Genomic DNA, 24,043 nt, shown 5'->3' with positions numbered 1-24,043 from the left:
CTGGGTCTATTTTCACAGCTAGTCAAAAGGCCTGGGATGAGGATTGGGCCAATGGTCAGGTCTGCATCATGGGCTGGACAGATAGGTGTTCATGGGGACGTGGGAAGGTGGGACATTTGAGAGAGACAGGTGGAGCCCGTGTCCTGTTTCTGAGGTCATTCAAAGCCTCCTTGTGATCCCTGACAGTCCATTCCTTCCTGATTACAGCCCCGTCCACCTGGCCTGTTTTCTGATCCTCTGGTTTTACCTTTTGGAGAATGTAAACTCAATTGTCCAGCATGTACATTTTTTTTCAGCCTGGTTTCTTTCAGCATAATGTTTTGAGATTCATCCAGGTAAGAGCATGTCTCCCTATTTCCTTTATATTGCTGAAAAGTCTTCCTCTGCATAGATGGATGTATGATTTGATTACCCAATGACCAGTTGATGGGCACCTGAGTTGTCTACAGTTTGAGGCTATTGTAAATCAAGCTTCTGTGAACATTCACATACCGATCGTTGTCATCTCCCTTAGGCAAATGACAAGGAGTGGACTTTCTTTCTGGATTGTGCAAGGAGTGTTTGTTTGGCTGCATAAGACAGTGCTGCTCTGTCCCCAGGTGCCTGGGCCATCACACACTCCCACAGTGCTGTGAGTTCCAGCTGTTCCAGGTCCCTGTCAATACACTGACTCAGAACCTACTTTCTCATGCAAGTGTTCAAAGGCCAGGGGATTCTTCAAAAAGATTCGTTTCAATTTTTTTTAAAAACTCCAATAAAAATTTTTATCTGAATTATACTTCATTAAAAGTGAATATTTTATTATTCTTTTTCTCATAATAGATCATCATACAAAGTGATTTTTCTAGTCATTTCCTAGTAATCTGCAAAGTCCCTGAGGTCAAACCACATGGTGCCAGCAGGGGGCGCGCGTCACCCACCATTAAACTTTAGTCCTGTTCCTCTGATAGATTTGGAGCTGAGTTCTGGGTGGATCCTCAGCAAAGTAGGGGAGGAGGTGGGATTGGTTTTCCTGGATGAGGATATTTGGGGTCAGTGATCAGACTCCCCTGCTGGTGGGGGATCTGGGTGGCTCCAACAAGTAGTACAGGAACAAAGCAGCCCCAGACTTGGAGAGAATTGAGTGCTACCTGTGGTCAGCTGTCCCTCCATCTATTCATGAAAGTTTCTCCTTCCCTTTGAAATTGCTGCTTTATAGTTGCTCCTTTGGCTTAGAGTACAGAATTACATGAGTTGCTTCTAGACGGCACTAATCCCACTCAAGAGTGCTCCACCCTTGTGACCTTATCACCTCCCAATGGCCTGCCTCTTAATGCCATCACCTGATATAGGAACTGTCATTCGCTCATATTCAACATATCAACCAGGAGAGACCCACACAAACATCCCATCTGGTGCAGGCATCTGGGATGGTGTATTGTGGAGGTTTTTGATACTGAAGTGCTTTCTTCCAATGCTGAATAACACCAGAGGGTCATTATGACCCTTTTATGGATGGGAAAACAGTGGCCTTGTCCCAGGTCACACAGCCAAGAGGTTGTACAGGGGCTCCATTCTGTCCAGCAACCTCATGCTGCAAGGACACAGGAGTGAGTTTCAAGTGAATTGAAATTTTCTTGCATTTCAAAATGAATCTTATGATTTGGATTGTAAGGAATTGTAATAAAGTCTTAGGAGCCTTAATAAGATCAATAAGCAAGAAAGAGGGGTCTGGTGACCACAAGGGAACTCTTCTTGATGACAGGGGTTGGGAGGGGCTGCTAAAAGTCCAGAGATTAACATGGGTAAACTGAGCGTTCTTGGTAAGACAGAGGCCGGTGTCTGAGCACTGCTGAGGGTCCCTGAGGTTAAGTGGGCTTCCCCAGGGTCCTGGGCTCTGGCCCCATAGTGTCACTAAGTCACGGCTCAATAGCTGCTTTGTGGGATAAGAGCTTGTGGGTCTCCTCTGTAGAAGGGCCACTTCCCGAAGCCAGCAGTCTCGAGGAGAAGGAAACAGAAAAACAACAAGGATCCAGTAAGAACCGGGGTTCTGAGTAAGCTGATCGGAGGTCATGAATAATGAAGAGAAATGGAGCCGGGAGTGTGGCTTGTTCCTGGTCTGTCCTCCTCAATAGGACCCTGGCCCTAGGGTGATGTTCCGGGCCCTCCTGGCCTGTGAGGCTGAAAGGGTCAGTGGGGAGGACTCTGCTTGCCCCTGGAGTGAGGTGTCTCCGGTGGCCCTCCCTAGGGAGACCAGGTAGAAAACAGACGCCACCCTCAACATGTCATCTGAGACTCTGTGAAGTGGGGACTGGCGGGGGAGGAGCAGGGAGGCAAGAGGACAGCCGTCTCATCTGCATAAATAAGTGAGGAGGCCCACGGAGAACCCCCAGGGCAGGTGCAAAGCAGGAGAGGCTGGTGGAGGGAGGGGACAAGGACAAGAAGAGCAACGAAAGCACTGAGATCGTCTCAGGGGCCAGAGAGGGGAAAGGGGCTTTGAGACAAGACCTCGGGAAGACAGGTCACTGGCCCACCCAGCCGTGAAGCCACACAAGGGACAGTGGCTCTGCCGCTCAGGTATCCAGGCCACAGGTGAAGAGCACGTGAGCCTGCGTGGGCCAGGAAGAGACAGCCAGCACAATGATGCCCCAGAAGAAGAAGAAGAGAAAAAAAGACATAGATTTCCTGGGCCTGTACGAGGAGGAGCTGCGGAACTACGCCTCAGAGGACGATGAGGAGGAGCTGGAGCACGAGTACTACAAGGCCAGGGGTGCGTCCCGCAAGGGGGGGGGTGGGCACGGGTCTCCAGGACCTGCCTTTGCTCTTGGTGGCGATTGCAGGGTTCCAGTCCCCTAGTCATCCCAGATAGCTACACCGCCTTGGAGGAGGCACCATGCCAGGGCCCCCATGGTACAAGAGGTCAGAAACATGCCCGAGGCAGTGTTCCAGCAGGACGGAATAGACTAGACCACAGACCCCGTGGGAATGCTCCAGCCCGAGTCCACAGGATGGTCTGTGTGTCTGTGTGGGGCAGAGTGCATGGAATGGCTGGGGCCATAAAGGGACAACTTGGGGAGAAAGCCTGACCCCTTATTCCATGCCCAGTGTGGGGTGGCGGCTGCTGCCCGCCATGGCCCAGGAGGGGTGGAGTTCCCTGGTTATGTCCCTTTCTTCATGGTTCCATAGTTACATGGAAGTCCGGTACTGGGCTTTAGCCACAGCCGCCCTGAACTCCATGACCGTGGGGTCCTGCTCTGCCTTTAGTGGTCCATACCCAGAACCAACTCAGAGAAGGTGGCCTTAGCTGTGGCTCCAGCAGGAAGGTGCCCTGGGTGTCTTCTGAGGTCGTAGAAGAATGAAGGGTCTAGAACAAGTGGGGCTCCGCCACCTCCCAGTACACGTGCTCTGCTCTGCTGGGCTAATGTGGGAACCGGCTTGGCGCAGCATCACCACAGGACAGGCACCCTCAGCTCCCATGCACCTGATCCTCTCAGACAGCACCCGTCGGCTCTGTTTGTGGCTCTGCTGCCTCGCTGCGCCCACATGGTCTCTGTCTTGAAGCCCTTTGACATCCATTCTCATATCGGATTTTCGGGATCCCTGAGAACAGTGAAGGCAGGTGTGAGAGTCCCATTTAACAGGTTGAGGACTGAGGCTCTGAGACACTAGTGACCTGAGCAGAGTCACAAGTGGGACAGAGGATAAGAACTTCAAATATCCCTTCTCAAGGTGAGTCCTTCTCTCGTGTTTTGGCACTGCTGAATAGAGTACTGCACTGTGCACTAGGCACTGTGCTAAACATGTCACGCATCCGAACCCATTTCATTCTCCTAATGATGCACTGAGGTGGGTTGGGTCATTAAAGTCAGGATCCTGAGGCATAGAGAGGTTAAGTCACTTTCCCAAGATCACACAGCTGATCAGAGTTAGGATTTGAATCTAGCTGATCTGGCTGCTAAAATTGGACAACCTGTCAATTCTGATTGTGGTAAACCAGTTGGAGAAGATCAAGCTGGAGTGGGTGCCACACTGATATTTCTAAGAGACCCATGAACTCTCTGATCTGCTGCAGGGTCCTGGGGGAAAATGTGGTTGATGCTACTGGTAATTATATGCTGAGCTCCAGCTGCTCTGGGTTACAAGGACGGTTCTCCCTGTGAGCTTTGGGATCTAGTTTTAAATGGAGTCCTGATGTGTGTGATAAGAAGGAAGGGCAAGGAGAGAGGCCCAGGTGTTTCTTCTCTGTTTTGCCTACACTGTTCACTGTCAGCCGGGGAGGAGCGTGGCTCCCTCAATGCTCGGAGGGCAGGCTGAGCCTTCTGCCTGAGACAGGTCCGGGATGGGAAAACAGTGATTTATACCAGAACCTGAGAGTTGAAGGGACCTCAGAGGCCAGCCTACGCAGCCCTTGGGGCATCTCCTGTCCTGCATCCCAAATGGGTCAATCAGCATCTCTCTAGATGCAATTTCCCAAGGCATTAGGTTGTTGCTAATGAAAATGGTAGCAGTGATGGTGACGGGGATGACATTGGTGATGGTGATGGTGACGTGATAGTAATGACAGTGATGGTGATGGTGATGTGATCATAGTGATAATGTTGGGGACAGTGATGGTGATGGTGACGACAGTGATGGTGATGTGATAGATAGTGGCAATATCTTTTCATTCAACTATGAGAGTCTGTAACATAAATTCCCAAGGGAGGAAAGTGCCTGGTCAATGAGTATGAACATGGAACACCTTGTTTTATTTAATTGAATCTTTACCACAATATTTAGAGGAAAATATTATCCCCACTTCAGAGATGAGAAAGTTGAGTCTTAGTAAGAAATTCAGTAGCCCTCACAAGGCCAGTAATAGTAGCTTTGGGATTCCAACACTGGTCAGCTTCATTCTGTTGTCCTCCTTCTTCATTCCATTGATTATTGCAATCATTCATTTTTTTTTTTAGAGAGAGTGAAAGAGGGGAGAGAGAGAGAGAGAGAGAGAGAGAGAGAGAGAGAGAGAGAGAGAGAGAGAGAGAATTTTTTAATATTTATTTTTTAGTTCTCAGCGGACACAACATCTTTGTTGGTATGTGGTGCTGAGGATCGAACCTGGGCCGCACGCATGCCAGGCGAGCGCGCTACCTCCTGAGCCACATCCCCAGCCCATGCAATCATTCATTTTTTACTCCACATAATTATTCATCCAAGCAATTATTTGCAGAGCCCTTCCTACGTGCTGGGCTACTGCTAAGAGCAGTGCGATGCCCTTGACTGTCCTGGGTGCTGGCCTGGGGGCTTTAGTAGTTAGGGTCCTTCCCTCTAGAGCCAAATAGAATTCTGTGTTTTCCACAAGATATCTGACTTCCACAAGATTCTTCTTCGGCTCTCTGAATTAGATTTTTTTAAATTGCATTTTTAAATTGAGGAAGAATGTATACATAGTGCAAAAAAAAATCATGAAAATACAGAGCGATTAATTTTGCAATGCACGGGCTGTGTAATCACTGTTCAGATCAGAACACTCCCAGCCCCCACGAAGTCCTTCATACCCCTTCCCAGAGCTAACAACTCTCCAGAATCTATCCTCATAGATTGGCTTTTTTTTTTTTCTGTTTTTGAACTTCATATAAATGGGATCATATGGTGAATACTTTTCTGCATCTATCTTCTCTTGCGTTCAACATTACATCCAAGAGATTCATCCCTGTTGTGACATGTCATGTAGTTGGTTGGTGGGTCCGACTGTATTTTATAAATACATCGCTGTTTATTTACAATTGTCTTGTTGATGGACACTTGGGCTATTTCCAGTTATTTTGCTCTTATGAGTAAAGCTGTTACAAATCTTGTTCCCATCTTTGATGGATACACGCACTCATTTCTCTTGGATTTGTAACTGGAAGTGGAACTTCTGGGTCACAGGGCAAGCATATGTTTACCTACTGGGTGCTCGTGTAGACGCACACACCCACCTCCCTGTCTGAGGGTGACAGTAGCTCCACGTTCTTGCCAATACATGATGTTGTCAGTCTTAATTTTAGCCATTCTGGTGGGCATATGGTGGTATATTATTGTAATTTAATTTGCTTTTCCCTGATTAATAATGGTGCTGAGCATGTTTCCCTGTGATTTTTTTTTTTTTTTTTTTTTGGGTACTGGGTATTGAATCCAAGTATGCTTTACCACTGAGCCACATCCTCAGCCCTTTTTCTGTTTTATTTTGAAACAGTGTCTCGCTGAGTCACACGGGGCCTTGCTAAGTTGCTGAGGCTGGCTTTGAACTTCCAATCCTCCTGCCTCAGCCTCCCAGGTTGCTGTGATCATGTTTCCCTACATTTGTTGGCCATTGGGATGTCCTCTTTGGTGACATGTCTGTTTGTCTTTTGTCCACTTTTCAACTTTATTGAAGTACAATTTACTTACAAATAGATTAATCTTTTATAGAGTTTCACGTAAACAGCCTTGGAAAGAATGTAGTATTTTGGTCTGACTTCAGTTCAGTGTAATGTGCTTGATTTTCTTCCACCATGCATGGCAGTGTCCGTGCCTTCACACTGTGGTTTGTTCATCCATTCACCTGTGGATGGACATTTAGGTTGCAGTTTGGGTCCATCAGGAATAAGGCCACTGTGGAGACTGAATTCATAGAGCTTTGTGTAGACGTGTTTTCATCTCTCTTTGGTTAATGTCTAAAAGTGGATTTTTTAGATCTTATGGTAAGTGCATGATCATCTTTTAAAGAAATTGTTGCACATTTAAAAATTATGTGGTCTTTTGGGGCTGGGACTGGGGCTTAGTGGTAGAGCACTTGCCTAGCATGTCTGAGGCACTGGATTTGATTCTAAGTGCCACATATAAATAAATGAATAAAAAATAAAGGCTCATCAACATCTACATTTTTTTTGTTTTAACCAAACATCAATGTTTTATTAATACAATACAAAATATTGAACCAATATTATCTTCTAATTAACACTCTTATCTCACCAGTTTCTTTAGATAATTGCCATCTTTTTTTTATTGATTGTTCAAAACATTACAGAGCTCATGATATATCATCTTTCATACATTTGACTCAATTGGGTTTTGAACTCCCATTTTTACCCCAAATACAGATTGCAGAATCACATCTGTTACACACTCACATTTTTTTTTTAAATTATGTGGTCTCTATTTTCTTGTCTATTTGTGTAAATTCTTTATGTCTTCTGGGAAGGAATCCTTTGTTACCTCCTAGTTGGTGGCTCACATTTTCCTTCTCTTCGTGGTCTTAATTAAAGTGATGTCCAGTGGGTCAGTTTGTTTATGGCTGGTGTCCTGTATAAGTAGTGACTGTGTACCCCTGTGTCAGCTATTGAGGTAGTTTCCTCATCCCTCTTCTGTTCCCCAGACTTTTCTCCAAATCAGTCATCCCTGGGGCTCTTCTTCTCTCATATGATTCTAGAATTTCTATCAGGCTGGACCTTCTGTGAACGCTTTGTTTGGACATGCCCTGACCCATGTGCAAACCATGCAGGCAACACTTCAGGCCCCAGAGCCTGCAGGGTCAGTGGTGGTTTGCAGATCCAGCTCCTCTATGGTTGCAGGCTATTAAGAATGCAGGCTCTGGTTATCATGAGTGACAGGGAGCCACACACACACACCGCTTCTGCCCCACCTCAGTGCTTTGATGGGGTATCATCAGAACCAGGGGCATCAGAAGGTCCCCTTGCCCCCAAACACTGCTGCTGGTCATCACAGGCCTGGGAGGACAAAGGTGCTCCTTGAGGACTTCTGGAATGTAGGTACATCATTTGCGTGCATGTTAGTTCAGCCAACATCCTGACTGCCAAAGGAACGAGCTGTTGGCTCCTGGAGCTCAAACCAGCTTCTCTGCATAAACAACAATAGTTTTTTTTAAAAAAAGAAAGGCTAATCGAGTATCTTCTATGTGCCAGAGTCTTGACATACATACATAATCCCCAGAACAGTCAGTGGACCAGGTATTATTGGGAGGTTGGAACTTGTCGAGGATAACCCTGCTTCTAAGTGGAGGAGCCAGCAATGGCCACCCACTGATCTCTGTGGCATGGCAATGGGGTACTTAGCAGCAGCTCACACAAACTGTGGCCTGCCGTGGTGTGAGCAGCACCTGTTACGCAGCTGCTGCAGGCCTAGAGCACACACCAGCTGCACGAAGGTGTTCAGATCCCTCAGCCCTCAGTCCCCAACTTTGCCATCAGCACCTGGGACAAACTGCCTCTGAGGAATGGACTCTGAATAGATAGGTTTGAATGTCTAATCCCCAAATTTCCTCCCCATAAGCTGGGCCTCGTTGGGGCACCTCAGATATACTCAGCAGCTGGTTGGGGGACTGGCTCTGGAAAGACTAGAAAGTAGGAATGATAATAGGTTTGCTTCAATACTCAAGTGCTCAGGTTTAGACACATTATAGGATGTCAGGCAATATTGTTTATGACTACAACTACTAAGTATTGGTGTTAATATATTCCCATGATGTGATGGACACCTGGCACCACATTTTGCTGGCTTCTCAAACTCAGCCTCCCTTGCTGCACGCATGTATGGCAGCTTCCAGCCCAAGACTGATTCAGAAGAGAACCTTTTCATGGAACAGGCTGAGAACCTGGCATTTATTTTGGAATAGGAGGGGCAGACTGATGGGGATGTGATTTGGCTGTTTCCACTTGGTAGAGGTGACATGGCTCTGGGGTGGCTGGCAGCAGCTACTCTCCCCAGGCCAGGTCTGGGCTGTGATTCTGGGAGTCGATTCTGGAAGTATGTTGGATGCACGGTCCTGCAGCCTGGCCAACACTTCTGCTAACTACCTAATATCCCTAGTCATCTGGCTTGCTTACCTGGCTGCAGCGATTCACAGTCTCTGTCTTTCCTTTTCTCCGTAGCCAGCAGGTAGGCTCTGATGGTATTCATTCCCTGGCAATGGGAGGAATTGATAGCAAATCAAATAAACTTCAAGAGACCCTAAAGAGGGAACTCAGTATCCCTGCCAAAGAGGGACCATTTGCAAAGCTTGCACACTTGGCCCTGGGTGGCTTCTCCTGAACTGGCACTGCCCAGGTGGTTTGTGGGAGGTGAGGGTGGGCTCTGGCTGCATCATGTAGAAGGCAAAGAGGAAATTAGGGGCCAGCTGCAGACCCTGAAGAAGGCTGGGAGGCTTCATTGTGTTGTGCTGGAAAAATCCTGAGAGGCCTTGGGCTCCATCTAGTATTGACACTATGCAGGCTGTGACTGGACTCGTCTCCTGCTTTTAGATTCCTTATCTGCAAAACAAGTATGATATCAAAGGTGAAGTCTGGGTCTTGCAGCAGGAGCTGGTGTGGGTCTGACTCTGGCTCAGAGGCTTTTGGAGATCTGGGGTAGAAGGATTCCCAGAGTCCATTGTGCCGGGGCATCCCTTGGAGGCTGGTAGGAGTTCTGGTTTCCCCAAGCTTATACAGAATTCTGGGTTCTCTCCTGAGCCTACAATCCGTCTTCTTTTCTCCTCCAGTGTATGAGGTGGTCACAGCTACGGGGGACGTTCGTGGTGCAGGGACGGATGCCAATGTCTTCATCACAATTTTTGGAGAGAATGGGCTCTCTCCCAAGCTCCATCTCACCAGCAAGTGAGTACCACGTTGGCCTTGGCGAGTTCTTGGGCATTAGTGTGGGTTGAGGAAGTTTCTGGAACCCAGGGGTGGCCTTCTGCTCTGGGGAGAAGGCATATCTGATCATGGCATTTTAAGTGATGAGGGGTCATGTACCAGCCAGGACTTTCCCAATGATACCCCATCAGTCTTCCTTATCCCTTCTCTTGATTTTGTGGACAGTAATGCCTAATTTGGATCTGCCAAGAATTCATATTATTTGTGCCTTGATGTGGGAGAATAAATACTTAGGACCAAGAAACATGGGTACAGGTCCAGCTTTACTATGCAGTCATTTAACTTTGGCCAAATCTCATTGTATCCAAGGCCTCGGTTTCCTCCTATATCATCGTAGGGATGTTGGGGCAGGGACAGTGGGAAGCTCATTTGTGTGAAGGAGTCTTGAGCTTCATATGCTCTGCACCAAGCTCATTGGGACCTGTCATTGAACCTGCCCATCAGTCATGCACACTCGGTCACATGGATCACATGTGTGTGCTTATGTGTACATGTGCATTGTGGACACTTTTTTGCATGCTATTATAGCCCTCTGAGGCAAGGACTGTTGTCCTGTCTTTCATCCTCCCTGACCCCATACCCATGCATACACAGAGGCCCACACAGCAAAACCTGAGCACATATTAGCAGAATCACAGAATTTCAGAGATGGTCAGGGTCCTCAGGGAGGGTCTAGTTCACTGTTTTCATTGTGTGCTGAGCGGACAGGAACTTGACCAGTTGCTTCTGGGCACCATGCCCCCTATCTTAGAGCAGCTCCACGTAGGGATGCCTTACCTATGCTCACTGGGTTAGATTCTGCCTGAGCTGAAGTTTCCGTAGCTAAGAAACATTTGAAGCCACTGATGGATCCTAAGCCATCATGGAGAAACTGAGGTCCAGAGAGCAGCAGAGAGTGGCTCAGAGTCATGGAGTGTTTGAAGGGGAAGCTGGTCCTTGATCCGTGGTCTTGGTGTAAATATTTAAGTTGACCTCATGACTCTGGCCCTGGGGTGTGTAAGAGACTCCCCTCAGGGGTCCCTGGGGCTCTGGGTGTGACCTCTGGATTTATGTCCTGGAGCGTCTAGGGGTGGCTGGGGTGGGGACCCCAGGCCAGGATACTCTGGACTCTGTGCCTTGCGGGCTGAACAGGCCCGTGTCGTGTGCTTGTTCTGACTGCGGGCTGCGGCCTGGCTGGGCCGTGGCAAGGCTGAGGCCGGGGTGAGGCAGGCATAATGTGCTGTTTTGTCCATTTCTGCAGAACAGGGTACCTGCCTCCTTGCACTGCTCTCACTGCCTGTGATATACTCGCAGAAGTCTTTCCCTCCAGTGATGTGGGCACGGTAAAGGGAATACATGAAATGCCCGTCCTCTTTGCCATGTGCCTTCCCAGAATGCTCTGCAAGAGGGAGAAGCCTCTAGGACAGAAGCCCACCTTCTTAACCCTTTTCTCCTTCTCTGACTCACCTTCCTTCTTTCATGGACCCAGTATCCTCAATTTCCTCCCCTGGCATTTTGTCCTCTATTAAAACATCTTTTCAGGAAGGGCCCAGAGTGACTTCTATAAAGTGGTGTGTAGGATTGTCACTGATCCCCATTTCAGGAGCCTGAGCTTCAGCCTTGCCTCTCCATGGGAAGAGAGTAAAGGGGAGTAGGCTCGAGTGAGCTGGCAGAGCCAGAGGGGCACAGGCAGCTGGCTTCTCCAAGCCTGCCCAAGGATGCAGTCAACAGACCCCGTGACAGCCTGCATTCTCCAGAAGGATGCGGATGGGGGTCTCTGCCTTGATCAGTTATTTTTATGCTCTAGGTTGGGAAGAAGAGCATGCATCTGCTCAGGATCCCAATGCATCTGGTCAGGGGTCTCTGCAGCAGTGACCTGGAGGATCTGCTGCGGCTCTGGGAGGCTGTAGAGGGCTGCACAGGGAGGCGGGGAGAGCTGCAGGACGAGGGCCATGGGAAGGGCTGCTTGGGTTTCCAGCATGGATCTTAGTCCTTTGTGAGTAGTCAGAACTCAGTAAAGTTAAGGTGTCGTATGGCTGCAATAAACTTCATAGGGAGGGGACAGTGCAGGCATCCAGTGGTGAAAAGAACTCAGAAGAGAGGGGTCTAAAGACGGTCCTTTGGACTGAGGGGAATATCTTGCAGGAGTATGGAGGCAGCAGAGACAAGGTAGGCCTGCAAGGAGGAGGCCGGAGCTGGAAATGCAGGGCCGTGGTGAGGGGGAGAGAGGGGCAAGATGGGAAGGGCAGGGAGGCCGGTCTCAAGGAGGTCTTGCTTGAAAGTTGATAGGTGGCTGCTCAACTTACGGTAGTGGCCAAGATCATCTGACCACAGGGAGCATGATAAATGAGGGATGAGGAGGCTGGAGTCTGGCTGCAGCAAGAATCGAGAAAAAGTCTGCAGAGAAAATTGCATAGACGTGGTTCTTGTTATCGATGACCCTTTCAGTTCAAGATGGAAGCTGGGAGGGATCCCAGCAGGCCTGTGCAACCCGGAAGCAGATGGCAGGCAAGGCTTCACATGAGCTACAGATGAAGTTAGCTTGGGACATTGCCGTCCCCAGGGTCTCATGATCTCCTCACATCTCAGCTGTTGCCTCTTTTCCATACCCAAACCCACCCCAAGCCAAACTCACTGTGTCACCCGGAAAACAGCCCCTTGTCCTTCACATGCACACGCACACACATACACATGCACGACTTTTGTAATAGAGTTCACTGATAGCTCACAGTGCTAGAGACACACATTACAAACCCACACAAACAGCTTAGCATGGAATACCAGACCTCTTATTCTTAAAATTCCACCACCATCTTGGAATTTCTTTTGCCCTCTTTCTCCACAGTCTCCTGGCCACATCTCTCGGGACCCCTTCCTCTCTCTTCTGTCTCACCCTTGACTCCTGACCAATCCTGTGCTTTTTCTCCTGTGTCTCACCTCATCTTTCACCCCCAAATGGCTTAGCAAAAATTTTTTTCCCCTACACAAAATAATTCCTACTCCAAGAAGAACTTTGATGTCTGATGTTAAAAGACTGATCTTTTCCATATTTGTGGTCTGGTGTCCAAATTCCTTGGAACACACCAGACCCTTTCCTAGTCAGCAAAGGATGTGACATGTTTACTGAGGTCCCCTCACTTGTGAACCTCCACAAAGTGCCAACAGAACCTCTCTCGGAGGAAGCTCCTATCCCCGTTTCCTTCTGTTACCCAGAACCACTCCCAACATTGGGCCATGTGACCAGGATATGGCAAAAGGATGGGATCTCATGTATCTTCTGGAACACAGTTGTCCTGCTGAGAACTCACCATCTGAGAGTGTGGAGAGTGCCTGGCATTTTAGCCTGATGGCTCTGCCTGACGGGCAGCTAAAATGACCTGTGCAACCTGTAAGGGCTCAGGGGGTGGTGGTGGGGGGGGATCTGCTGCAAGGTGGCATGGACAGGGGCTGTGTGCGGCCTCAGCCTGTATTTGATGGTGAACCAGGATCCATGGTAAGGCTCATTCTCCCGGGAAACATGAGGAGTCTGTATTTTTAATATTTCCTTTGCCCGGGGACCCTCTTCTGCTTTGCTATATCTACCCCTTTCCATTTTCTGAGACCCACAGGCATTTGCATTCTGACTGGCCAAAAGTGAGCATCCCAGAGTGGTTGGGATTGTCCCAGGCCTTCCCCTTAGTGAAGGGAGTGGGTGGAGCCTGTCTCTGCAGCCCTTTCTCTCTGAAGAGAGAGATCCCCTGGCACAGGGAAGGCCTTCCCTGACTTCCAAAGAGAGGTTGGACTCCATCCGCCATCCCTGGAAGCTTGCTTTGTGTCTGGTACTACCCTGAAATACCCCAGTGTGGGCCTGGGACTTGGCTGGTGGGCTCTCTTTTCCTCAGGCTCTGCCTGTCCTGGTCACCCTACTTTCCTCTGCATGGCACCCCCACACTGTAAAGCACCATGGGTGATTATTTAACAAGCACAATGGAGCATGTCATGGGTGCAGGGTTCCCCTGGGCTGAAGGTGGCTGTCAGCATCCCTTCCAGAACCTTCATCAGAGGTGCCCCCTGAAACCTGCTGATTTATTTCTAAATCACACCTCATCTTTGCCTAAAAATGGGGAGGGGTGCCCTTCTCTGCCTCTACTCAGTGGCAGCAGCTGCTCCCCAAATTCCATGTCTCAAAAGACAAAGCCTAGCAATTCCCAAACCTTCCAAAGAATCCTCCCTGGCAGCCTGTGGGTGGGGTGGGGCAGGGCAGTGCCCAATCATGGGGTTGTGCTTTATTTCATAATCAGAAAAGCAAAAAGTGTTCTTTTGGAGAAATTTGGAAACACTGGAGACAAAAACAAATTATCAACACTTCTTACACAATCTGAATATCAAGACATGATATTTTTATAAAAATCCTTCCATTCCGTTGTTTTTAAATGAAGGTGGTTTCCTGTTTTTATTGATTATTGTGTTCATACGTTCAATTTTAACCTGTTTTTCTTTTAAAGCCTGTATCATACACGTGTTTCTGTCTTATTAATATTCTTTTATAATAGAATTTTTAAAGATGGCAAAATATTCTTTCATATAGCTTCCTAGAGTGATTATTCCTTGGGGGATTTATCTGATGTAGAAACTCTTGTCTATTTATTCTAAAAATCAGTTGTCTTATGTGTTGAAAGAGAAAATAACATTTGTTTATTTATTTCTCATTCACAAAATCCTAGCGTATACAATTGATGACTCTGTGCTTTCCAAGTTAATAGCCGCTGTGACTTTGAACCCAAACCTGGGTATATTACTGGTGAGAAATCCCTGCACCAGCTAGATTACCATGAGTGCTGGTTTGATTAATTTTCTTTCCAAGCCCCAGACTGGTAAGCTTCCTTTTCCAGGAAGAGGTTGACCATTCTTCATGGAGGAGACTTCTTATTTTCCTTGCTCTTGCTGAAGCTGTAAAGATGACATTCATCGACTTTCTTATGCGACGGTGGAGTATGGACTGTTTGCTGAGCATAGCTTTAGTTCCCCTCTTCCTCAGGGGTGAGACCCACCTGAGAGGGTCCTTTGCAACCCAACAAACCCGGAAGGCTCTGCCACTCTCCTCCTCCCTTCTCTGCACCCAGAGTGCACCCGACAAGGCTGTCTGAGTTTGCGTTTTCATGAACTGTGCTCTGCTTTAGGAGATGTCGGCCCTCATCTCCTGATGCCCTTCTTAAGGAAACTTCTCCCAAGGCAATTATTTGCCAAAGTGGGTCTGTTTGCAGAATCCCAGCTTCTGGGTTCTGTAGAACCCACGAAGTCTTGTTCTGAGCCTGAGCCTTCTGGCATTGGGGCAAAGCCCCCCCGCCCTTTAGTTTGAAGCACATTGATAACCAATGAAGAGGCTATTAGTTTTTCATTGCTGTTAACAAATACCTGAGGTAAATCAACTTAAAAAGAAGAAACTTTATTTTGGCTTACAGATTTGGAGTTCTCATTCCAGGCTTGGTTGTCCCATCGGTTTGGGCAGCACACCATGGCAGGAGTAAGTGGTTGAGGAAGCTGCTCACTTTACGGCAGCTGGGAAGAAAGACAGGAAGACAAGACAGGAAGGCTCTGGGTTCCAATATCCTTCATGGGCATGATCCCAGTGACCTCTGTTTTTTCTTTTTTCTTTTTTTTAGTGCTGAGGATTAAACCCAGAATCTTGCCCATGCTAGGCGACTGCTATCCAACTGGGTGGTACCCTCAGTCCTAGGCCCCACCCTTTAAAATTTCTACCACTTCCCAGGAGAACCATGGGCTGTGATCCAAGTTTTTTAACACACGGGCTTTGGGGAGACACTGAAGATCCACACCATAATGTTGGCATAAATCTTCTGCTGTTTTCTTTTCCCCTGGGCCGTGTGCTTACTCCAAAAGCCCTGGCCAGGAGCACAGGGGGAGGTCTATATTTCTCAGGCCTAAAGGACTCAACTGCAGGGCAGGCAGAGCTGCTGGAACGGGGGCTGTCCTGGTCTGCATAGGGGACAGAGCAGTCATCGACAGGACCGGTAGATTCTGATGCGAGTCAGCTGCAGCCCTGTGTGTGTAAGCTGGGTGGATGCTCCAGAGCCTGGACTTGCTGGGGCGCCGCGTTGCCGAATGGCTCAGGTGTACTCTTCTCTGTTCGCACCTTTTAGAAGCTGCCAGATCTGCATTTCCCTCACCACCCCACTTCCCTGGTTGCTGGTTTGGGGTGGAATGTTCCTTTTCCTGTTGCAATGGCAGGACCACAGTTACCACCCAAGTCTGCATCCACTTGGGGCTGCCATTGCAACTCTTCCCACCGAGACCAAGGCCAGCAGGGGGAGAGGCAGAGTGGCCTGCGCACCCACGGGCACCATGGCATCCATTGCTCCTTCCTCCTCCAGCCTCCCAGCCCAGAGCAACCAGTAGGCATGGCTTCATGACTTCGGGGAGTCACATACTGGTCCTGGCTCTGCCACCAACTAGCAGTTTACTGGTCTGTAATGTGGGGCTAATATGGCCCACTGTGGTTGCTTTAGTGACTTGCGGCAAAGACCCTGAGTGTGAGAGCAAGGTACTAACTGTCCTTGCCCCGACCCTCTCCCATCGTGTCAGATGCTCAGGATGGGATCTGGTTGAACGTAGCTCTCACTGGGAGTGGGCTGATGGAGGGAGAAGAGGATGCCAGCCCTCAGCTCTCCTCCTGAGCCTGCGAGCCACACCTTGATCTGCACTAACTGAGCACATGTTCATTGCAGGAGTGAGTCTGCCTTTGAGAAAGCCAATGTTGATGTGTTCCGGGTGAGAACCAACAACGTGGGCCTCATCTATAAAATCAGGTGAGGAGCTGGCCCTGACCTGGGGGGGGGGCAATGCAGATGAAGGCGAGCGATTAGGAATTGACTTCACTATTGATTCTTTCTGGGTATGGATACTCTCCAGGTACTGTTTGAGGGATTACCAAAGGCCCAAATTATTTCTTTCCCATCCTGACTACAGTGACCTAAATCCCTGTTAGAGACTCATTTCTTGGATTAAGATTATTTGAGACAAATTTTCACAAACTTGGGACATGGGCTCTGAGAAACACCGTGGCACAGTGGTTAGGAGCAAGACTGAGTCCAGATGGCCTAGGTTTAAGTGTCTGCTCTGCTATTTATTAGCTATAGGAGTTTGGGCAATTCACCTTTTCAAACCTCAGGCTCTTCCTTTATAATAGTGGTGCCTCATCTGCAATGACCCTAGACTCCACGAGTTAGCATTAGGATAATAACTGACAAGCAGTAAGATTTCAGAGGGTCTCATTTTGCAAGATGCCTTTGGACAGAGAGCTCCCCGAGGTGTCCTCTCAGGGGAGCGTCCTGAACGAGGAGAGCTCATCCACCACCTTGTTACAGAGCGGGAGTTTCTCTCACCTTTTCCTCTCCCAGTCCCTGCTCATCAACTCCCTTTACGTTTGTGCTCTTTTGTCAGAACGTTAAGGTCATCTGTGGTCTGATGGCATTCAGACTAGGGCCTGGACAGGGGTCAAATATGGTCTCAATTTAGTCCTGAGTTTTCTTCCTCCTGCTAGAAAAGTTAGGAGCACAGGAGCCCTGGGCACTGATTGGGTGGAGGGAGGGGTTATAAGCAGGAAAAAGACTCTCAGAGGGGAGGGTTGGGAAGGGACCTTGATGTGTGGGGTAAGAAGCCACCAGCTGAGGTTCTAGCAGGTGCCAGGCTCTATGCCAGGCACATACATGTATCTCTGACACGTTGTGCCTGTCGCCTGTGTGTTGGGTCATGTGCTCAACTGGGTTGAGGTTCCCCTGCTAACACCTGTCCTTATAAATCCTCACTGTGATGGGCAGGAATGAGATGTCTCAGGTCAAGTGAGCTTGTCCAGGGGCCATGTTTTAGGGAAGGCTCTAGACAAAGGTGGCTATAGGAAGTGAGAGAAGATCTTGAGGGCACAGATTTTGAAGAGTCTGAATCTATGCTGCCCCCAAACAGCAGCTTCTAGACACATGTAGTTACTGTACACATGAAATGTGGCTAATCCAAATTAGGATGTTTTAAATGTAAAAAACATACAAAAGATTTTTGAAGATTTAGCACAAGACAAAGAATGTAAAATATACTGTTAATAAATTTTGACATGGTTATATGTTAAAGTAAGTGGAATTAAATGCACATATTCTTAAAATTCATTCTGTATGTTTCTTTGTATTTTTTTTTTTTAATGTGGCTACTAGAAAAATCTAAAATCACAGCTGTGGCTCATATTATATTTCTATGGGGCAACATTGGTTCAGTGGCTATGGGGGATTCCCCTGATTTGTGGGGCTAAGGATAGTGTCTGCTAGTTGCAGGTATCTGAGAGCCACAAAGCGAGACTCCCTGAGCCCCAGGGACAATGACCTTGCAAAGTACCTCCTTACACAGAGCAGGAAACTGTTGTAAAGTAACAAAAAACAAAACAAAACAAAATGGTGGAACCTTTCTTTGGAAGACATGTTGGGTATTCCACTATGGAGAGGGGTCATCTTGATTCTGCCAGTGAGAGTGTTGGCTTCCATCCCAGGATCGAGCATGACAACACAGGCTTGAACGCCAGCTGGTACCTGGACCGTGTGATTGTGACCGACATGAAGAGACCTCATCTCCGTTACTACTTCAACTGCAACAATTGGCTGAGCAAGGTGGAAGGTGACCGTCAATGGTGCCGTGACCTTCTGGCCAGCTTCGACCCCATGGACATGCCCAGAGGTTAGTGGCCAGGCTGGCCTGCCACCATCCCACCCTGCCTGGACTGGGCTCCCCCTGTCTTGGTCAGGGCAGTTCCACCTCCCCTTGCCACCCTTCCAGGGTCTTCCTGTTGGCTAGGGCCCAGTGAAGCTGTGTCTCTTTCTGTGGCTTTCCCACAAGTAAGCTAACCGGCTCAGGGCATCAAGGAAGTAGGAAGGGAAGAGGAGCTGGAGGAAAGATGGAGGGACGGGTTTGATCCTGAGGGCAACCAGGTGTTCTCAATAACCAGTGTCTGTCAAGAGGCCTTCTGAGATCAAGGCAGCTTTCCCTATCTTCCTATTCTCTTCCATTTTTTTCATGATGTGGAAGAAACACAAATTATAGCCAGGGCCTTGTGGATGGGAATCAGAATTTGGAGCTTCCAAATCCCATCATGCTAACCTCTGGCTCCTCCTGATTTTAATGAGGAATAAACTAACTTATTTCCAGTGACATCTCTGGCTTAAAATTCAGTCATATTCAGTCATCTTGTTCTATAGGAATAAAGAGAACAAAGCATAGAAACACACATACACACACACACACACACACTCACACACACACTGAATCTCATGTTCTTATTTTCCACTCTTTTATCCTCTAAAGTCCTGACCTGATCTGACCCCATCACTGAACATATTTGCCTCTCCAAAAAGGAGAGGATTACGTGAAGGTACTGTATTATAATACCCTGCTGTCATACATTCATGGGTCATCAGAGGGGAGAAGGGTTTGGAGGCTAGGGAAGAGAAGCCACTTCTCCATAGCCACTCAGCAGAACATGGACGGTGACCATGCTGGTTGGATTCTGCCTTTCAACATGTATCTGTGTGGTACATTTCTACCTGGCCAGCCAGCCAGGTAAAATCAACATACACCCTGTCCAGTGGGCTCCAGCTCTCAATTTCTGTCTACCTCTTATATGTCACCTCCCAACCTTGAACACTTGAACTTCATCATAATAATTTGCAACTTTATTGATTCTTTTAAAATATTGATATTTTCTCTTTACAAAGCCAAATTTTATCATTGCAGAAAACAGCCATATGCAAATGTCTAGAAAAGAATATCCATAATTCTATCACCTGGAAAAATAACACTAGTGACATTTTGTGCATTCATTTCTAATCTTTTCTATGCATATGCAGTTTGAAATAATGGGCAGCTATGACAGCCTCTGTTTTACAGCATGTTTATTTCTATGCCATTAAATATCACTCAACATTCCTAGTTACAATGACTGTGCACTATTCTGGAGTATTCACTGAATTTCTTATCATTGGAAATGTATTTTGCATTGCCCCCTGAACATTTTTTTTTGATGATAGACAATTCTATTATAAACTATACACCTGAATCTTTGCACTGATTCATGATTCTTTCCTTAACATAATTTCCCAAGTGGAATTTCGAAGTTGAACAGAATGCTCATGGTTGATGTTTTTGAGGAGCATTTTGATAAGTGGCCCTTGAAACGGAGTGTCTGTGCACAGTCCTACCAACTGTGCAAGCAACCCATGCCCATCAGCCTGGCCGACATTTAATAGTACTGTGTAATGTTCCAGTTGGAGAGGAAAAGGGGGTTTTCAAAGTTCTCTCTTTGGTTACTGGTGAGGCTGAATATTTTCATATGCTTATTGGCAAATTGTTGCGTTTTCTTTTTTGATAGATTTTATTGTATATATTTGAGGTTTCCAACATAATGTTGGTAGTAATATGGTTACTCTAAGGCAAGGTGTGTGTGTGCGTGTGTGAATTGTGTGTCCTTTGCTTGTCTTTTCTGTTGGTGTGGAATTTCCTAGGTTCTCCCATAGATCTTAAGCTTCTTTAATTTTTGATCAAGTCTCTTTACCATGATCAATCCTTCGAATTGCCCTGTTGGCCAACTTCCTTTTCTGTTCTCTTAGTCTCCCCTCTCTTGACTTTTCCCACTTCTAATTTGTCATCTTACCTTCTGCTTTGGTCACACAAAAGTCTGGGGCACCACTGTCAGAGAAAAGCTTCTAAAGAGTCCCCATTGGGAAATGAGCTCACTGGTTCCTGGGTTTTCCATAAGAGTTGCCCAGATTGTTGTTTTCTTGCTTTTTGAAGCAGGACCCCTGCTGACCCAGTCTCTGAGTCATTTCTTGGACCCTGGTAAGCAGTGGAACATTAGGCTAGATTCCAGAAAAAAGAATGAAAAAGGGCTCTTGAATTAGTACTCCTTAATTAATATTCTTTAAATATTAATATGACTGTATTGGTAAACAAATGTCTCAATTTCTTTGTTTTTCACCTGGAATTATACTAACTTGGTATTTGGCCACCACTGGAGATCTTTGATATAAAAAATAGGAAAGATAATTAGTGCTTCATCCATGCAATTTGAGAGGTGAATATTTCAAAATATGGGATGAGGGCAATAGCAGAAGGAGGAGAGAAGAAAGAACTTTTCCCAGGCCTGTATCACCAACTCCCAACATTGTCTAAGGGAGGGAAGATTGGTAGGTGGCTTTTACCCCTCCCTCACCCCAAGGACAATGGCTGAAGTCCTGTCTGGTTATCAGCTGGAAACTTGTTTCATTCCTGCTCTTCAGAGAATGCAGGTGTTCTAGGATTGCTGATTGACCCTCCGAACTCATCAGCAGGTAGCTATTGGGGTGGACGGGATAGGACTTGATCAGGTTTCTAGGAGATTTCTCTAATGGATCTCACATTTCATGTTTTGAGACATGCAGGGGGGAGCTTGCCCTGCAGGTGAGACCAGAAGGGGAGCTTTGGGGCACTAGGACTGCTGCCCTGGAATTCAACACTCACTTGGAGACGGCTGTTTCCTATCTGGCTTTTCATTAAATGCACTTCTTGAGGGGGGGAATACCCAATATATCCCCTACACCTTTAGAGAAATGGCCTTATTAGGGCTGACCTCCTTCTTAATGGAGCCCATTGGGTAGAAGGTGAACCTCAGGAAAAACACAGACAGGAAGTTCCAAAGGAAGGAGGTAGAAGTTGACCAGCCTCACAGTTTTGTAGATGGAAGACCTCGAGCCAAGTTCAGTTTTTTAGTTGTGCTCAATTGGTTGGTAAAATTCCTGTATCTGGCATATTAAAGAAAATTGACAGCAGAACAACCAAAACATCTTTGCCTTTGGGTTCTCTCGGTTGATCTCCAGGCTTGGGGATCCATGGCTGGGCTCGAGGAGGCAGGTTGTTGTACCCCTCAATCCATTGGGGGTTCCCAAGACCTAGTCACTCACATTCCACCTCCAAGAGTTTTCCTTATTCAAGTATTACTGAATATCATATTATTTACTTGCATTATTCCTTACTTTTTATCCTTCTTTAACTCACTTTTTATAACTTACCTTAACTTTTAAGCTTATTTGAAAAAAGAAAATTGTATCAATATCCTGAAGAAAAGCTGTTCTCAATTGCTATAAATACCAGGTACATACTAGTATACTAACTAATAACTTAAATATGCATCATTAGATAATGCTCATGCCCTATGCTAGCATCCCACAATCCACCAGTGGTGTCCAGACTGAACCCCAGAAAATGTCACCAATCCTGATTTGAGAGGTTGGGAAGGCAGAGCCTGGGAGGAGGGTTGGGGAGTAGCAATCATATCTGAACTTTCCTTTTCATAAGTCTCTTCTCTGCTTTATTTTAATGATACTTTGAGGGATCATTATGGGGTGAGGAAGAGACTGGCAGGTGTTAATGACAGAGATGAGTAAACTGAGATGCAGGCAGGAGTGACCCATCCAAGGTCAAATGGTCAATCACTAATGGAGGTGGAAGTAGAATGTGGGTCTCCTATTTTTGCCTGCCTCTTGGGCAGGACAAGACCCAGGGTAATTTCCTATCTGTATCAGAGCCCGAGAGTTGTAAGGAATCATGGAAGTCAGTTGGGCCAATCTCCTACTACCCCAGGATACCTTCCACAGTATTCCCCCTGTGGCTTCTTTGACCTTGGTTTGCATCCAACTTTTTTTGAGGGGTGGACAGTTTTCAGCCTCTCTGAGCAACCCATTTCACTGCTAAGCACTTGGAAAGACCTTCTTGCAATTAAAGCCTGATGGTGTTCCCAAGGCTTCCTCTTGTCTGGCTCCCGGCCTCGATTAACATCACACAGTGTCTGTCTATATGACAGTCCTTCAGTTGCCAGAAACCAGGCTTCTGTCCTCTCAGGAGTTATCTTTGGTCTCTCCTTTTGTGACCCTTTCCCAAGAAAGTTCCTTTTGGACTAGAATTCTGTGAAGTAGAAGGAGGCTCATTAGAACAGGTTGAGGGGCCTCCCTGACACCATCTTCCTGTTTGTTGTTGTTGTGGCAAAACATAAACAACAAAAATTTTTTCCATCTTAACCATCTTTAAGTGTCAGATTCAGGGGTATCAACCCATTAAAGCCTGTGTTTTCAATTCTGCAAACATTAATGAAATTGACACAGGTGCAAAGTTACCGTAAGTGGTATATGGTTGTTCACTTTATTTTTATAGGTGTCCTTTGGGTTCTCTTGGTTATTCTGTGTATAGGATGATGGGGAGTAATGAGTCCAGCACATTCTTACATTTTGCAGCTATTCCCACCATTCACCTCCAGAATTTTTCCTCTGCCCAAATTAAGACGGTTCCCATTAAACACTAACTTCACATGTCCTCCTCCCTCCCAGTCCCTCGTGACCTCTATTCTAGTTTCATCTTCTATAAATTTTGATTAACCTAGGAAACTCATGTAAGTGGAATCCCACAGTATTTGTCCTGTTGTATCTGGCTTATTTCACTTAGCGTGATGTCTTCAAGGTTCAACCTCAGAATAGCATGTGTCAGGATAATTTAAGGCTAAATCACATTTCATTGTAGGTGTTTGCCATATTCTGTTTATTCATTCATCTGTCAATGGATGTTTGAGCTATTTCCACATTTGGCCATTGTGAATAAAGCTGCTGAGATCACAGGTGCCCAGATATGTGCTCAAATCATTGCTGCCAATTCTTTTGTGTATATACCAAAAAGTGGGATTGTTAGTTCATACAGTAATTCTATGTTTGACTTTTGAGGCACCACCCCAAACTTTTAAGTTTATTTGAAAAAAAATAAACTTAAAAGTTTTCTACAGTGGTTGCACTATACCGTTTTACATCTCCATCATCGATATCTGAGGTTCCAATATCTCTGAATCATGACTGGCACTTTTATTTATTTATTCCATAATATCATTCGGATGGGTGCGAAATGGTGTCTCTTTGTAGTTTTCATATGCATTTTCCTAATGAGAATGTTGGTCATCTCTTCAGTGCTTCTTGCTCATTTGTTTATCTTTGGAGAAAAGTTCTTCACCCAGTTTTTAAAAATCAAGTCATTTTATTCTTGTTAATTTAGAGCAGTTCTTTATTTTTCTAGTTATTAACCCATGATAAAGCCTGTGATTTTTATATATTTCTCTCCCACTCCATAAGTTGCCTTTCTGCTCTGTTGATTGTTAGACTGTGTGCATGAGGGTTTACTGTTCTGTTCTGTTCCATGGATCAATATGTCTGTTCTTATTCCAGCCAGTACCACTACTGATGCTTCATAGGAAGTTTTGAGATCAGAAAGGGTGACACCAGCAATTGTTCTTTCTCATGATTGTTTTGGCTATCCAGGGTCCCTTAATGCCCCACTTCTGTTAATACATTCTGAATGGTCATTAACTGTTTTTAACAGTGACAATATGCCAT

The 24,043-nt window shown here is 46.6% G+C and overlaps 1 protein-coding gene across 3 annotated transcripts in view; it reads left to right on the top strand.

Moving 5' to 3' along the window:
* Positions 1–2,619: 2,619 nt before the first annotated feature.
* LOXHD1 (lipoxygenase homology PLAT domains 1) overlaps positions 2,620–24,043 on the top strand; it is a gene marked incomplete at both ends in the record, with an annotated part of 139,103 nt that continues 117,679 nt past the window's right edge. For all 3 annotated transcript variants that reach the window (XM_081263228.1, XM_081263227.1, XM_081263226.1), the window contains 4 exons: positions 2,620–2,749; positions 9,476–9,590; positions 16,334–16,414; positions 18,139–18,323. In XM_081263228.1, coding sequence (XP_081119354.1) covers positions 2,620–2,749; positions 9,476–9,590; positions 16,334–16,414; positions 18,139–18,323 — 511 coding nt within the window. The remainder of the gene's footprint in view (positions 2,750–9,475; positions 9,591–16,333; positions 16,415–18,138; positions 18,324–24,043) is intronic.

This window comes from Spermophilus citellus, assembly GCF_964194105.1.
Source record: "Spermophilus citellus genome assembly, chromosome: 12".
In the NCBI taxonomy this organism is placed as follows: domain Eukaryota; kingdom Metazoa; phylum Chordata; class Mammalia; order Rodentia; family Sciuridae; genus Spermophilus; species Spermophilus citellus.
The sequence above is the reverse complement of the archived record's forward strand: the minus strand, read 5'-3'. Positions and strand labels throughout refer to the sequence as shown.